Source organism: Antechinus flavipes, chromosome 1, assembly GCF_016432865.1.
Source record: "Antechinus flavipes isolate AdamAnt ecotype Samford, QLD, Australia chromosome 1, AdamAnt_v2, whole genome shotgun sequence".
Taxonomy (NCBI): Eukaryota; Metazoa; Chordata; class Mammalia; order Dasyuromorphia; family Dasyuridae; genus Antechinus; species Antechinus flavipes.
Genome location: NC_067398.1, coordinates 120,090,465 through 120,106,707, shown reverse-complemented (window position 1 = coordinate 120,106,707; position 16,243 = coordinate 120,090,465). Strand labels below are relative to the sequence as shown.

Sequence of the window (16,243 nt, the reverse complement as noted above, 5' to 3'; positions counted from 1 at the left end):
TGGAATAGTTTTGTAGTAGATTTTCTAGCATATGTAACAGTAACATTTTAGGAAGATCCAACTTGTTATAACAACCAACATTGTTGCTATTTAGAGATTGTGTAATCATCTTCTCATATATTCAAATGGACTTGTGATTTCTGTGATTCAGTTGTTTCCACCAAAGACTCAGAATGCAAACTTATCCCTGCCTGTATTTTCTCTAAGTACCACAGAGTCTCTACTTAGTCTGCTGAAACATGTATTCACTTTCTTCTGAAATGAGAAGGGTGCCAGTAGAGCCCTCTGTTTACCTATCATCTCTCACTCTTGCCACATGTACTAACAAGTGTTCAGGTTTCAGTTTTGTCATTTTGAATCAGAATTTTATTTTAACTATACAAAATTTTAAAATTTAGCATAAGGCATGAGTGCAGAGAGCATGACTTTTAGAAGTAAAGTTGAAATTATATCTTCTCTTTATTATCCTTTTTGGGTGCCATGTCTTCCAGTAATATTATAAAAACCTCTAGATTTTTAAAGGGGCAAAAGAAAAAAGTATGAAAACTCAAACTTGTAATTTGTTTGTTTTAACCAAAGAACTAATGACTGATGTTTCTCATTATCATTGTTTGTATGTTTATGAAATTTATATTCAATTCATTTCAGTTCAATAAACATTCGTTCAATTAATTTTACAACTGCATACAATTCAATTTCTATCAAGAGTAGTAATCTATTTTATGGAATGGGCAGGCTAGGAAAGTTCAAAATACATTTAGATAAAATTTTATAAATAAAAAATTAAGAGAAAAGAAATAATCCAGTAAACATCAACCATTTTGACAACATCCTAGTTCAATATCATTTCTAGAGGCATCATACAGTGTCCCAAAATATTATTACAGTTTTGAGCTTTGATAGCTTAAAGAACCAACCCAGCTCCAATTAAGTTCCATCCTGTAATGAGTAGTTGTAGAAGTAATGAACTATACGTGCATGTAATTTTTCAAAGTAGATGTAAAAGTGAGTTAATGTTAATAAATTATCAATCTTAGTTCCATAAAAAAGATATCTCTCAATAATTAATCTGACTACATAGTAAAAGAAAATGTGTAAAAAGAACTAAAATCCTGAGATAAATGAAACAAATGGCAATATTTTAAAAATTCTTTTCTCTAAAAAATTGTTAGTGCCTTCAGTGACTTTTTCAACTTATGGTTTGTGAAAGGGGAAAGTGAACATTTTATGAACTAGTGAAAGAATTTTAATGGCCAACATTAGGTATTTTACTAAGTGTTCTTTAGTAAACTTTATTGCACCAAGACTTTTGGGACATCCCTTATACAGATAGTCATTTATAGTTCTTTTCTCAGATTTTCTTTTACTATGTTGTTGTTGCTGTCATTTTCAGTCATGTTCAACTCTTTGCAAACATGAGGTTGGAATTCTCTTGGCAAAGATACTGAAGTGCTTTACAATTTCTTTCCCCTGAAGCAAATTTGCTCACGTCACACAGTTAGCATGTGTCTGACACCAGATTAAATTTAGGAAGAGGACTATTCCTTATTCCAGGTCTGGCATGCTATTCATTACACCACATGGCTACCACAATTGAGGTGTATCTTTGTATAGAATTAAGATTATTAACATTAATCTATTTTTATATCCACTTTTTAAAAAATCTGCTACTTGTCAGAAGCATAGTAAACTAGAGATGTATGAGAGTGGAAAGACCCTTAGGTTCAATTTCAATTTTAGTCTCTGACACATAATTATGTGACCCTGGATAAGTCATTTAATATCTCAGTGCTTTGAACAGTTTTCTAAAACTAAAGCTTATCAAAGAATTACTGACCTGTTTCTTTATACAGTTCCCCATAATGATAAAATCACAGGTTGTGCTCCTCCCAACCAAAAAATAAATAGGGGCAACTAAATGATTCAGCAGTCCTGAAGTCAGGAGGACCTGAATTCATATCTGGCCTCAGACACTAAACTCTTATCATTTACTAACTGTGTGACCCTTGGCAACTCACTTAACCCCAATTACCCCCCCCCATCCCTCCCACACACACTTAGAAAAATAAATAAATTCTGTCACCTGTTTTCAAGAAATTTGGTTCAGTCTTATTTTTGAGATGCTTTTTCTGAGATGAGAATCATCTTTATTACCTGTAAGTATGGAGATTATATTTTTTCCTTTCCTCACCACAACATTCTTTAGATTCAATTTTAATTGTGTTAAATGTTATGTTAAAATATTGTTCATATTATAATAACCATTTATTATATAATTATACTTCAGATACTTCTAGATGGAACCACAGATCACCAGTTGCCTGCTCATGATAGCCACCTATGGTCCTGATTACAGCTACAGAAAAACCATTGAAAATCCTCGACCATTTCAATGTACCTTCAAGTGAAAAAACATATATTCATTGAAAGGTTTTTTAAAAATTGGTTTTCAAGAAGATTAGAATTTGGTCTGCTTAATACATTCCAACTTGTGGATTGTAATAATAATAATATTCCTACTACTTTATAATAGTAATCTGAATCTGAAGAAAAATTACCAGAATTTATGAAAGCTTCAAACACATCATTTTCAGAGACATTATTTCAGAATATAACTAATCAGTATTATTCATCATATTGATGGATAGAATAATTAAAACTATAAATTATTAGAGCTAATAAATGTCTAACTCAAATATTTTTCTCCATTATGTATTATCTCTCCATAATATATATGTATATATTATATACACCTCAATATATATATATTTCATATATATGTATATTTCATATACTTTAAGAATTGTTCTTTTGAAAAATACTATTGTAAGTATGATCTAAGTCATTAAACAATTTTTACCCTTGGCAAAAATGTTCTATATTTTCCACTTGGCTATATGACTTAATAAAATTTCAAATGTGTATGTTTATAGTAACAATGAGCTTTTTAAACAAAAATATTTAAATATATGTGTTAATAGTATCAAAGTCTCAAAAATGTTATTTCCTTTTTAATTGTTATTCTTTTAAGCTATTTTAATGAAATTTAATTATTTGCCTTAGAATCATTTAATTATAAAGTTATGATACTTTTGTTTTAATACATGAAAAACTTATCTAAATGAGGCATGTTCTTCAAAGTCAGATTTGAATTTAGATAACTTTTTGAAATTTCTAAAAATTAACTCTACCCTCAAAAGATAGTTTGCTACCATTAAAGATACCACCACCAACAATAACAACAACAAAAAAACACTCTGAAACCAAAGAAGAGTTAAAAGAATGTTTTGTGCTAAAGGAGCATTGGAATGATTTTATAGTGTTTATAGTATAGTATAGAGGATTTTATATTGGATTACAGATGACATATACATGAAGTGTTATTTTTGGAATTTAAAATTTAGTCACATTATTATATAAGCCACGAGATCTCTACCTGTGTTCCTTAGGCCTCCATATATAGATTTTGGGAGATCTGAGACCTGGAATGGGAAATACAAAACACACACACACACACTCTCTCTCTCTCTCTCTCTCTCTCTCTCTCTCTCTCTCTCTTCTTTTGGTTTCCTTATCCTATATTTATTTATAAATAAATGTATTTATACATTTAAACCATTCTGAGAAGGGATCTGTAAGCTTCATCAAATTAACAAGGAATCCCAACTACAGGCTGATTTTGTTATATTACAACTATTTAAAAGTCAGATTTTTCAGTTTTTCTCTGGGAACGAGACATTTTTAGAAGTTACTGGAACTTTGGTAGGCTAATTTAGCAAGTTATTGGTTCAAAGGACTTTATTCTCTTCTACACTTAAATAATTCTTAGATGTAGGTATTTAGGATGGTCTATTCTAGTATTATTTTCTATTCTAGGTTTATCTTCCACTCTTCTCCCTTATATATCTTCCTTTCAAGTTGCAACAGCTGCTGTTCTTCCAGTTCTATTTTTTGCTTTCCCATAACTATGCCCTGATTTATGCTGATTTTTGTTCCTGAAATGCCATTCCATCAATTTTCCTATTGAAATCCTACTGATCCTTTGAGATTTAAATGCTACCTTATCCCCATAAAGTCTGTCCTAAATAGAAAAAATTTCTCCTACCTTTGGTTTCTTGTAGCATTTTGTTTGTATCTCTTATATAACCTTAGTAATAATTATTTGGTGCAGACATTAGTTTCCTCTACTATAGACTATAAGCTCTTTAACAATAGAATCTCTTTTAAAATTCAAATTTAGGTTCCCTTCAGCACTTAATAGACTTCCTTACATAAACAGGAATTTATATAGCAGTTTACTGTTTGCAAAATATTTTGCATATATTTTCCTTTTTGTTTTTAAATATTATTTATTTTTCAATTAATAAGTATTTACTTTCTCTCCATCCTATTCTTCTGTTGGAAAAAAAATCTTATAATGAATATGTATAATCAAGCAAAATAAATTCCCACATTGGCTATGACCAAAAATTTTTGTTTCATCCTACAACTTGAATCTATTACCTCTTGCTTAGGAGATAGCCTAGTCATCACATGATTTCTTATCGTATTGATCAGAGTTCTTAAGACTTTCAGAGTTTCTTACTTGTGAATCACAAAAATATGATGAGATGGATGTTACAAATACTATTTCACAGATGAGGAAATGGGGGCTTAGATTTATGTAGCAAGTCAAACAGTTTTTGTTAGCAAACCAAGCATTGTATCCACTGCCCCTGATGACTCATTATACTCATATTCATAAGAAGAATTTCTATACTTTTCTAGCAGCTTTAATATGCATGATTCTAATTGATCTTTAAACAACCCTATAAGAGAGTTGTTGTCTAGTCTAGTACAGTTATCACTATATTATATAGTTGAGGAAACTGGAGTTCAGAGAATTGAGGTGTCTTGCCCATGGTCATATAGCTAATAAATCTGAGTAGAGATTTGAATTTAGGGCTTCTAAGTCTAAATTCTGGATTCCTATCTATTCATTCCTATCTGATTATATGACTGAATAGATGCATGGGTTTTCCTTTTCAAGTCATTAGGAGACCATGAAGCATATTTTGAGAAAATCTCGCTAAAGGTTGTCCTATGTTTCTAAGGAAATCACAATCAGTCAATAAGCATTTAAGCACTTGCTTTATTCCAATCTCTGTGCTAAATTCTGGGGATACAAATGCAAAGGTGAAACAGTCTACCCTGAAGAAGCTTATCTTTTGACTAGGGAAGTACAATAGATTTACTGATATATAAATACAGGTTATTTACCAATAAATACACAATGATAGGGTTAGGGAGAGATTAATCACTAGAAATGAAATGAAAGAGAAGAAAAAGAAAGAGAAGTGGGGAAAGAATTGTAGAAGATAAAAGAAAAGAAATACAGGAGAACCATAAACTGAAAAGCATACTGATAGAACAATTAAAAACAATGAATTTTTTATATCTATGGGATTTTAGATGTCAGATTTGTATAAATGTTCATAAGAGAATGTGGTGATCTTCTTCTTTTAAAATAAGTAGAATAGTTCTCTCTGGGGGAGAGAGCAGGTTTCTCGGGGGAGGTTTTCTTGGAGGCAGTTTTAGTATCAGTTCAGATCAATAATTACCCCAAATGCAGCCTGCTGGTAAAAATGCAAACGTTTATTTTCTCCTTCCAAAGTAGCCTGGTTAGTTGAGGCTCTCTTTCTGCTTGGTTCCAAGAGCTCCCTCCGAATGTCTCCAAATCCAAAGGTTTTGTCCTTCAGCCTCTGCCTCTGCTTTCTTCAGCCTCCAGAGCCAGTACCAAGTTGAATCTGTCTTGCTTCTGAGAGAGCCTTCTCAATCTTCACTGAACTCTCGACTTGTAGCTTCTTCCTCTGAAAATTCTTCTTCTGCCACCAGCCAGCCAAGTGGAAAATATTCTGGAATGAATCACTCTTCACTGGCTTATATATGACTCTTCTGAGAGAATGGGATTATGGGTTTTCTCCCATAGTGTTCTCTTGCCCTAAGATCTTCAAGGGAGGTGTGAATTCAGATATCTCATCTGAAATTTCCCAAATGTGTGAACTCCAATGAGTAAAGGTGCAAACACAAGCATTGTATCAATTAGTTCTACTTAGTACCTTGTTTCAGGTTCTGGCCCAAAACATCTTCTTTTAAGATCAGATCAATACTCTATCAACTCAAATGAGTTAGCAATTTGTAAAGATTCCAATAAGAGAATATTGGGGACACTCTAATTTTGATTACTTTTGAAATGAAAGTGTTAGGTTTTTTAAAATAATAATCTTATTTTTTTGGCCCAATTTTTTTGTCCCTTTAGTCATTTCTTCATTATAAGAAATACAAAAAAAAAAAAAAAGAAATGAAACAACTCCCTATTGTCCCCCAAAGCAGAATACTATCAAATCCATCCTTTGCTTCCATTATTTTCTTGTATCTTTGCTGTACATCACAAAAAATAGAAGTAAGACTTAGGATGGAAACTTCAATAGATTAGAAAAGGATCATTATGGAAAGGAAAAAAAATTGCGCTAAAACTTTGCAGGAGAATGACTTTGCACTTTTATTGCAGAAAACCAATTATTGTTCTAAATCTTGTGGGTGTTAACAGCAGAAACATGAAGATTTTAACCATTTCAGTTGTATTCTGTATATGACAGAAAGTTTTTTGATTTGAATGTAGAGTTTGGATATTAAAGGTAGAGAGGGAAATTATTTATCTGAAACTGAGTCAATGTTTTCAATCCATTGTTTCATAAGCAATATTTTTATCACAAATCCATTGTTTTATTATTATGTTTATCATTTAAAATCAAGTTACATCTTTGATAATTATAAATGCAGAGTTGAGGATGATTAAGTTGTGAGCTTGGGTGATTTTGATGATGAGTCAACAAGAGAGACAGTAGTAATCAGACAAATAGGGGAAGAATCAGAGGAGAACAATCCAAGACTGTATAGAGAGATTAAAAAGAATAAGGATAGGCCTTTAGACTTGACAAAAAGATTATTAGCAATTTTGGAAAAAGAAGTTTTAGTCAATGAAAAGATTAGAAGTCAGACTGCAAAGAGTTAAAAGAGTAAAACGGGAAGGAAATGAAGGCACTTATTACAAATGATGAGGAGTTAACTAAAAATGTTGGGAGAAATGGATGGACTTTTTGAGGATGGAGAAAATATGGTTGTGCTTGTGGGTAATGGAGAAGAAGTCAATATAAAGGAAGATATTGAAGACTAATGAGTATAGAAATGATGAGAGATATTTGCTGGAAAGTATGGGATGGAACTGAATCACTTGCACATATAAAGAGGTTTGTTTTAGGAGGAAGGGCTTTATCTTCATGTGATATAGGGATGAAGAAGGAGATACTAATAGAAGATCTCTGAGGGATGTGAGATGAGGAACAGGGGAAAAGAGGGACTCTTAGCAGTTTCACTTTTTTTTTTCCCCAGTGAAATATGAGACAAGGTACTAACTATGAGAGTGGTGAGATGGAGTCTGAACCAAGGTCATTTTAGTGTCTAAGGAGAAAAATGGCTATATTCAAGATATATTACAAAGGCAGAGATTACAGATTTGGCAAGATAGGGTATGGGAGTTGAGGATGATAATGTTGTGAGCTTTATAAAAGGTTTAAGGAGAGATGAAAAGATTTAGAAAAGCCATTGTGGTAAGTGAGATGGTGAGATTATTAGGGAGTTATAAAACAGATTTGTCTTGCAGTTTTGGGGCCCCTTTTAGATTCTGTAAAATAAATTTACAGTGGGCTCAGTCAATATTGTTTTCTGATCCCTAGTTTCTTTCAGCACCATATAAGAAAAAGCAAAGAAAATGGATGATAAGAATAATCTAAGACTGGGTTTGGTAGATCTGAATCTTGATAAGACAAAGGAACAAGGAATTCCAGAAAAGAGAGTAAAAAGGTGAACTATTCATCAAGGAGTCAATATATGGAAGAGAAAAGGATGTAGCCATACATGGATGAAAGGATTGAGAGGTTAAGTGCTACTAGATGACTCAGTGGATAGAATCCTGGAGTCAGGAAGAACTGGGTTCAAACCCAATCTCAGACACTTAACACTAGCTCTGTGATCCTGGGCAAGTCACTTAATTTCAATTGTCTTGCCAAAAAAAACACACACCAAAAAAAACCCTACAAAAGAATTGAATGGTAAAGAATTTGGAGGCCATAATGATGACAAAAAATGGGTTTTGACTTGTAAGTCTGATAGAGAGGACTAGAATTATGATAAGATAAATTATGATAGGTAGAATTTTAATCAGATAAATTTCAAAATTCATAAATTTAGACATTTATGGATCATGATAAGATTGACCATTCTCTGTGTGGGGTAGAGGAATAGATAACAGGAAAGGAATAAATTGAAATAAGAGTTGAGAATTTTATATACATATATATAATAGGTTCATGTCCATATATGTATGTTATATAGATACTTGCATATGTACATATATACACACATATGTAGAAAGGAGAGAGAAACAGACACAAACTCAGACACAGAGAGATATAATAAGCTGGGTATTGAATTCATTGAGAAAAAAAAGAATAATGTCTTAGAAGGCTACAGATAATAGCTACCAGAATCTTGATTGGGTTAAAAATGTATTGAATGATCTTCAAAGGGAAAGAGTACTAAGTGATGTTGGTAGGAAAGCCTAGAAGTAGCAATGAAGAGCAAGGAATAACCTTATCTTGGGATTCTGATCCTACTACAACTAATAACAAATGAAAGTAAGAGTAAAAGTATGAGCAATGCAGGAAACAGAATCCAGGGAAACTGTGACATCAGAAGGGAGTGCAAGAAGATGACATGATTGAGAAAGGAAAAGGCTTAAGATGAAAGCTAGATTTTTTTTTTTTTATTTATGGAGTAGGCATTCCAGAGCACAGTGACTTTAGAATGGGAGAGTAAAAGTATAGAAATAAGGTACTTCACCTAACTATGTCTTCACAGGGCTAATTATAAGCAACAGACTTGGTATATTCCAATTCTTTGGAAGATGTAGTCTCCATAGTAGAAAAATATCAGAATCAAGTAAGTCAGTGGGGAATAGAGAAAACTGAACAATGGCAACCCAAAGCTCAGAATCACTGAGACAGGATGAATATGATCACTGAGGAATGATTTCAGATAGATTAAGGTACACAGGGGTTTAACCTTGGGTGGCGTTGTCCTAGGACATCAGGAAGCTATGTGGGGCTAAAAAGAGTGGAGGGAAGATGCTAAGATAAGGGCAAAGCAAGCTCTGTGGAGTTATGGGTGGCTGGAAAGGTACCCATAGAGTACAAGGCAATGTAACAACAAAAGCAGAACGATGGAAAATTACCTATTCCTGGGATGTACTACAGTAATGTTTCATGTGTCTGGCACCTTAATTCAATTCAGCAAATATTTCTGAGTACCTCCTATATACAAAGCATTGTACAATCACCTCAAAGGAAATGGAGTGTTTTATAAAACTGAATTTTCTAGAGATCTGGATCATAGAATTAGAGATGGAATCTTACTCTTATGGATGTCAAACTTTTTTTAATGGAAAGCTTTATAAAATGCACTATAGGGGATGCTGAGCAGAACTTAACATTTTTATAATAACTCAAGGTTATATCCTGAAGATTATTGTGCTATGGAGTAATAAAGCTCTCTGCTTTAACATTGTCCTGTCTCCTCCCTCAATGTCAAACTATCAGCTGTCAAGTGTCATTTTTCCATTTGTAATTGTGCCTGCCTCTAATAGCTTAACTCCTTCTAATGGGTTGTTTCTGCTCTGCTGTGAACTGTGTGACAAATAAACAAACCTGTTCAGAGGTGTATGATAAAAAAACCGTAAGATTATGAGTGGCCAGGAATAAAGAAAATGACTGTGACTGGTGTATGAGCTTTGGATTACTAGCTCACCACTCCATTCTTCTATTTTGATGTTTATATATGTGTTATAATGGAACTTCCCCCCACCCCCCTCATTTATCTTTCTAATTGTGCTTTACTTAACCTGGAATTAAAATTGTAGATATTTTTATATCCTCTAAGCATGGGCTGCTTGAATGGTAAAGACTTGTGAGTTAGGAATATTCTGGATGATGGTGACAAAACAATTAACAATAAAAACTTAACTGAGTATAATTAACTAGATAATCTACTCATCTGAGACTGTTATACTTAGGGTGATATTAATATGAAGCAGGGATTATTTTTTCTAATTTTAGTTACAATATTTGCAAAGAATTATGTATCAAACTTTAGTTGTATTTAATGTGGCTTGTTAAATTTACAATAATAAAAAAGGATTCTGTGATAGCTACTAAAAATAATTGGAGCACTGAAAATACCTACTATTTGCATAGCAAAAGATGGACAATTCTTCAATTCTTTTCCCCATTTGGGATAGAATAAACAAAAAAGGGAATAGAATTTAAATTTTCCCAAATTCCATTCTCTCTGGAGTGCCAAAAACTACACTTGAAGTCGTATATAAAAGAAAGGTCAGGCAGTTAATTGCTTTGCTAAGTAAGGCCTCACAAAATGGTAAAACTTGATAAATTATACACTTTAAATACAAGTTTCATTTGCAGGTCAAGGACCTTAACTTCATTAATTCATCCTTGAGTAAATTCCCTCTGGGGTGATTTATGCATAAAAACCTAGTTTATGCATAAACCTAGTTAAGATATCAAAAGGATATCTTAATTTTTTAATTTTAAAAATTTTTAATAGATGATATTCCTTTTCAGTGACTGAGTTTTGTTATCTGAAGTTATTTTTAAGTCATCCCTATATCCTGGGCCATTGCCAATGGTCTTGACTTTTGTCTTGCTACTGGACTTTGATGACTTTGGAAGAGAGAGTAAAACTAATCACTAATCACTTTTCATTTAAATCCAATTCACATACAAATCAAGATATCATTCATGATGTTATTAGTCCTCTTTAAAAATCTTATTCCTTAATTTATCCACTCTTCTAAAAGTTCCTCCTTTATCCTCTCCTCTCACCCTACCCCACTCTCTTATTTCTCTCTGAATTAGATGACTTTCATATATATATATGCATACAAACACATCCTCCTAAATTCAGGAATTGGGGAACCAGAATTAGCCACAAAAAGCTTGCTTGGTGAGCATGAAAATGAGGCAAAGGTAGTTTTTACTCTTACAGATATATGATTCTGTGGCAGATTCGGATATATTATCATTATTGTTCTACTATAGAGGCTACACCTTTCAAAGAACTGGAATATACCAAGTCTATTGTTAATAATTAGCCCTATGAAGACATAGCTAGATGAAATAATACTATAGGAGACAGTTACACTGTTTCACAGTAACAAAGATTTGTGAGTGAATAAATGAGTGAATTGTTAGGGTTTGCAATGTTATATTGGGTTTAGTTATAATGTACTATGATGTTGTGAAATGACAGCGTCTTCCTATATTTGTATTAATCAAATTCAATTTTTTCTCTTAGACAATATTCTATGTTCTGTTAGGAACATACTTGTACTTTGGTTCTTCTCTTAAAAAAATATTGTAACTTTAAATACAAAATGAGAAAAGAAAACAAAAAGCCTTGCCATGTATATATCAGACATGAAAAAATGTGATATAAAACAAAAAATTTCCATTTCAAGAAAACCTAGATAATATATATTACATATTGTTTTCAAAGTTGCCCAGCTTTTCTTTGCTTCTTTGTTGGTTTTCCTTTATTTTCTGCTGTATTCTTTTCACTTTGTTCTTTTTTTCCTTTCCCATGCCTCTATCTTCAAAAAAGGTTCCAATTAAACTTGGACATAAATACATATACATAGATATCTATATACATATGCACATATATGTAAGACTATACTATTCTTATTTCTATCTGTCATGTTTCTATCAGTCATGTGGCTGGTTTCTTCCTTCATATGTGCAAGTCTTTTCATGTTTTTCTAAATCAACCCGCTCACCGCTTCCTACATCACAACAATATTCCACCTCAATGACATTCTCTCTGAGAAACTGTCTATGAAAGTTTTTCCTCAATTTTCTGCACTTCTATTCTTGGTTGCATAAATTTTATATATGTAAGAAAAATTTAATTCAAATAAAAATTATTCATCTTATACTTCAACAATGCTCTCATTTTATAGTATGGTTAAGAGTCTGAATTATGAAATCTAATCTTTTCCCCCTGGTTTCTTTGAAGTTCCTGACTTTTTGCTCTTCCAAATGAACTTTGTCATTTATTCTCAGTAAAAAAAATTTTTTTTAGTAATTTTATTGGCATAACATTGAATAAATAGGTTAGTTATGTAAAATTGTCATTTAAAAAATTATATTGGCTTTAATCTACCCATGAAGAATAAATATTACTTCAATTATTTATATCTGAGTTTATTATAAAAGGTGTTTTGTATTTATTCATATTGTATCTGTTTTGGCAGGTACATACTCGGATTTTTTTATGCTATGTATTTTAAATGGCCTAAAGCAATATCGAATCATGTTGCTGACACAGTTTTCCATATTATCACTTTTGACTAAATCTATTTTAACTTTAACTTTGTCTAAGATCATGATTATTATCCCTGAATTTTTTACATAGCAAATTCTTTTCCTGCCCTTTATTTATCTTTATGTGTATCTTATTTTCACAATGTCTCCTGAAAGCAACATATTGAATTCAAATTTTTAGTCAACTATATATTTCCATTTGATGGATAAATTCATCCCATTCACATTCTAAGCTACAAGTAATTATTATATATTTCTCTCTATTTTTCCTATCCTCACTTTATTACCCTATCTCTCCTCACTCTTCTGCTTTATTTCTACCTATTACCTTGCCCTTTTATTCCATAATTTACCTAACTTTCTAAAAGTTCCTCCTTTATCCTCTTTTCCCACCCTATCTCCTTGCTCTCTTATTTCTTTCTGAATTTAAAATTATACATAATTTTATACATAAATACATGCATACATATGCATACACGTGTATAGTTTCCTCTTTAACCTTTTTCTGATGACAGAAAGGTTCCAACATTATCTACCTTTCCTAGCCCACTAGTTTCTTCCATATCATTTTTTTCTTTATATGCTTCATTTGCATAATTGTTCCTTTTTATCTCTTCCTACAGTTTTATTTTTTTTAGAATCACACTCTCATACTCAGTTTATCCTGTCTTTTTTCCAAATTACTCAAATAATGGACAATCATAAAGAGAACTGCTAATATTTACACATATAGGAATTAAATAATTTGACCTTAATAATGCCCATTTATAATTGGTATTTAATGTTAACTTTATATTTCTCTTGGATGTTATATGTCAAATTTTTCCTTAAGTTCTGGGGTTTTTGTTATAAAACCCTGAAAGTCTTTCAGTTTGTTAATTGTCCTTTTTTTTTTTTTCCAATTCAGGATCATACTTAATCTTTACTGTGTAAGGTTCCCTTAATTGGAACACCAACTCTTTTGCTTTTTAAGAGTACAGTATTCCAAAATCTATGGTCCTTCAAAATAATAGTTGCTAGGTATAATGTGATTCTTATTGTAGCTTCATGCTATTTAAACTGTTTTTTCCCTTATTGCTTCCAATATTTTCTCCTTAACCTGGGAGCTTTGAAACTTGGCTGTAATATTCCTGAAAGTTTTCCTCCTGGGATCTCTTTCACATAATGATTGCTAGATTTTTTTTTCTATTTCTACTTTGTTCTAGAACTTCATGGCAATTTTCCTTGATAATTTCTTTTATTATTTCAAGATTTTTAAAATTATTTTTCATACTGTCCGACTATTATGTTATTTTCTCTTCAATCTGTTCTCCAGATCAGTTGTTTTTCTGATGAGATGTTTGATTTTCTCTTCTATTTTTTCATTTTTTTGAATTTCTTTTATGATTCCTTGGTCTTAGAACAGAATTAGATTCCCTTGCCCAATTCTAGTTTCAAGGAATTATTTTCTTTAAATTATTCTCTATTTCAAATTGACTTTCTTTTCATATTTTCCTCTATTTTCTTAGATTGGTTCTTCTCTTTCTAAACTCCATGTAGGACATCTCCCTTCTGTTGTTCTTTACCTCACTTATATTTCCATTAAATTTATTTCACCTATTTATAATTTAATTAAATTTTCTTTACATCACAGTGGAATAGATAGTTTGCCTATCAGTCATCCTTTGTTTTCATTATGTGACTTTTCCATCTCTTTAAATCACATTTCTTTGATAATAGTGCTTTACACTCCTCTTTGGTCATTCCTTATTTGTAAAATATGTTGCAGTCCGCTCACAGACCAAGGGAGTCTCTCATTTTTTGGTAATCCTCAACTGAGGGGAAGTTCCTTAGTATGTTGGCTGGGGCCTCTGTACTGAACATACAAGGGAATTTAAGTAGTAGTTGAACAAGGGAGACAGACATGGATGAGTGATGATCTCCATAAGTATAAGAAGTGTAGAGACAGATCCACTAGAGTATTGGACTAGAATTATAATTTAGTTTAGCTTCAACTTTAGATGAGCCAGAAATGCTGGGAATATGTTTTCTTCGGATCCTCAAATTTACCCTACATATTAACTATATGCTTACTATATGTACCATGTAACCCAAGTTGAAACAGTAATGACAGTAAACAGTAATGATATTTCAATTAATAAACACCAAAAATTTATATTTATATCCTGCTTCAAGGTAGTGGATGGAAATGATACAAAATAATGTAATACAAACAGAAATTGAATTGTGGATATTAAGAGAATATCAATAAAATATTGTAATCCAATCTCCTGCGCAAGATATATTAGAAAACAATATAAATTTTGTTACTGTGTTCATTTTACATGTCCCTGAATAGTAACTTAAGCCAGCTATATATTGATCATTTAGGTGCTGAGAATTGCCTAATATTTGTTACTATTTTTTTCTTCCATATTGCCTATGTAAAAAATCATTGCTTTTGTGAAATCTTTGTCATAAACTATAACCAAAAGGTCCTGGATAATTTTTGAGAGTGTCTTCACATCTCTAACTTACTGCCCTGACTCAGAAGACCTGGATTTCATTATATGACATACAGCACTTTTCTATCTCCCCACAGTGTTTTGTCACCACCAACTTCCCCTTTGATCCACAGTGTGACGCACACTGTGCATGGTGTCTGGAATATAAAGATTAAAAAAAAAACAAAACAATCCTAGTTGTCAGAGATCAAATTTTATTTGGGAATGGGATGGGGAGGGGAGGAAAAGAGTATACAAAATATACATAGAATAAATACAAAAGATATACAAAGTAACTTATAGGGGGAAAAGGGAATTCCATCTAGTTTGTAACTAAAAATGTTACAGATTTGGCTTTACTGAGATTATGCCAAACTAGTCTTTTCTTTTTTTAAGCAGGATTTTAAACTCTTTATATTAGGGAAATACTGCCATTGATATTTTACCTGTATGACAGCTATATATTTGACAAAATCTTTTGTCATATTCTGAGTTGAATAAGACCCCAAAAATAGTTATTGGTTTCTACTACAGAGTTTTAGGGATCTTATCATGGCTGACATTTTTATCAAAGATTTCAAAAAAGGCATACATAGTAGAATTTTCAAATTTGTAGATGGTATGAAATTGGGAAAGATGTTGTTCATTTGTTTTTCAGTCATGTCTGACATTTCGTGATCCCAGTGGGGTGTTCTTGGCAAAGAAACTGTTTTACCATTGCCTTCCCCAGTTCATTTTATAAATGAGATATGGAGACAAATAGGATTAAATTATTTGCCCAGGGTCACCTAGCTAATAAGTGTTTAAGGTCAGATTTGAATTCAGATGAATCTTCCTAATTCTAGACTCTGCACTCCAACTATGCACTGTTCCAGCTAGCTGCTCCTAGGAAGAACTAGATGAAAAATCACATGAGAACACTGGGCCCAACCTAGGAAGACAGAGATAAATGTAAAGTTTTGTACTCCCGACTACAAAATGGGGGAGATTGGATTCAAAGCAATTCAGAAAAAGGTTTAAGGATTTTAGTGGTCCTGCAAGCCCAATGTGAATCAATAGTATGATATGGCACCTAAAATGCAATCTTTGGCTACATTTAGACACAGCATCCTGGATTGGATAGGTGATAATCCTATTCTCTAAATTATATACATACAACCATACACATACACATTCTGATGTACACACACATCCATACACACTCTGACCTGCTTAGATCTTTCTAGTTCTAGGTATCACATTTTAGAAAGGATATTGCTAAGC

General features: G+C 32.1%; 1 protein-coding gene across 1 annotated transcript in view; it reads left to right on the top strand.

Moving 5' to 3' along the window:
• RANBP3L (RAN binding protein 3 like) overlaps positions 1-2,963 on the top strand; it is a 59,768-nt gene extending 56,805 nt beyond the window's left edge. The window contains exon 16 of the mRNA XM_051989937.1: positions 2,288-2,963. Coding sequence (XP_051845897.1) covers positions 2,288-2,331 — 44 coding nt within the window. The 3' untranslated portion in view covers positions 2,332-2,963. The remainder of the gene's footprint in view (positions 1-2,287) is intronic.
• Positions 2,964-16,243: the final 13,280 nt, after the last annotated feature.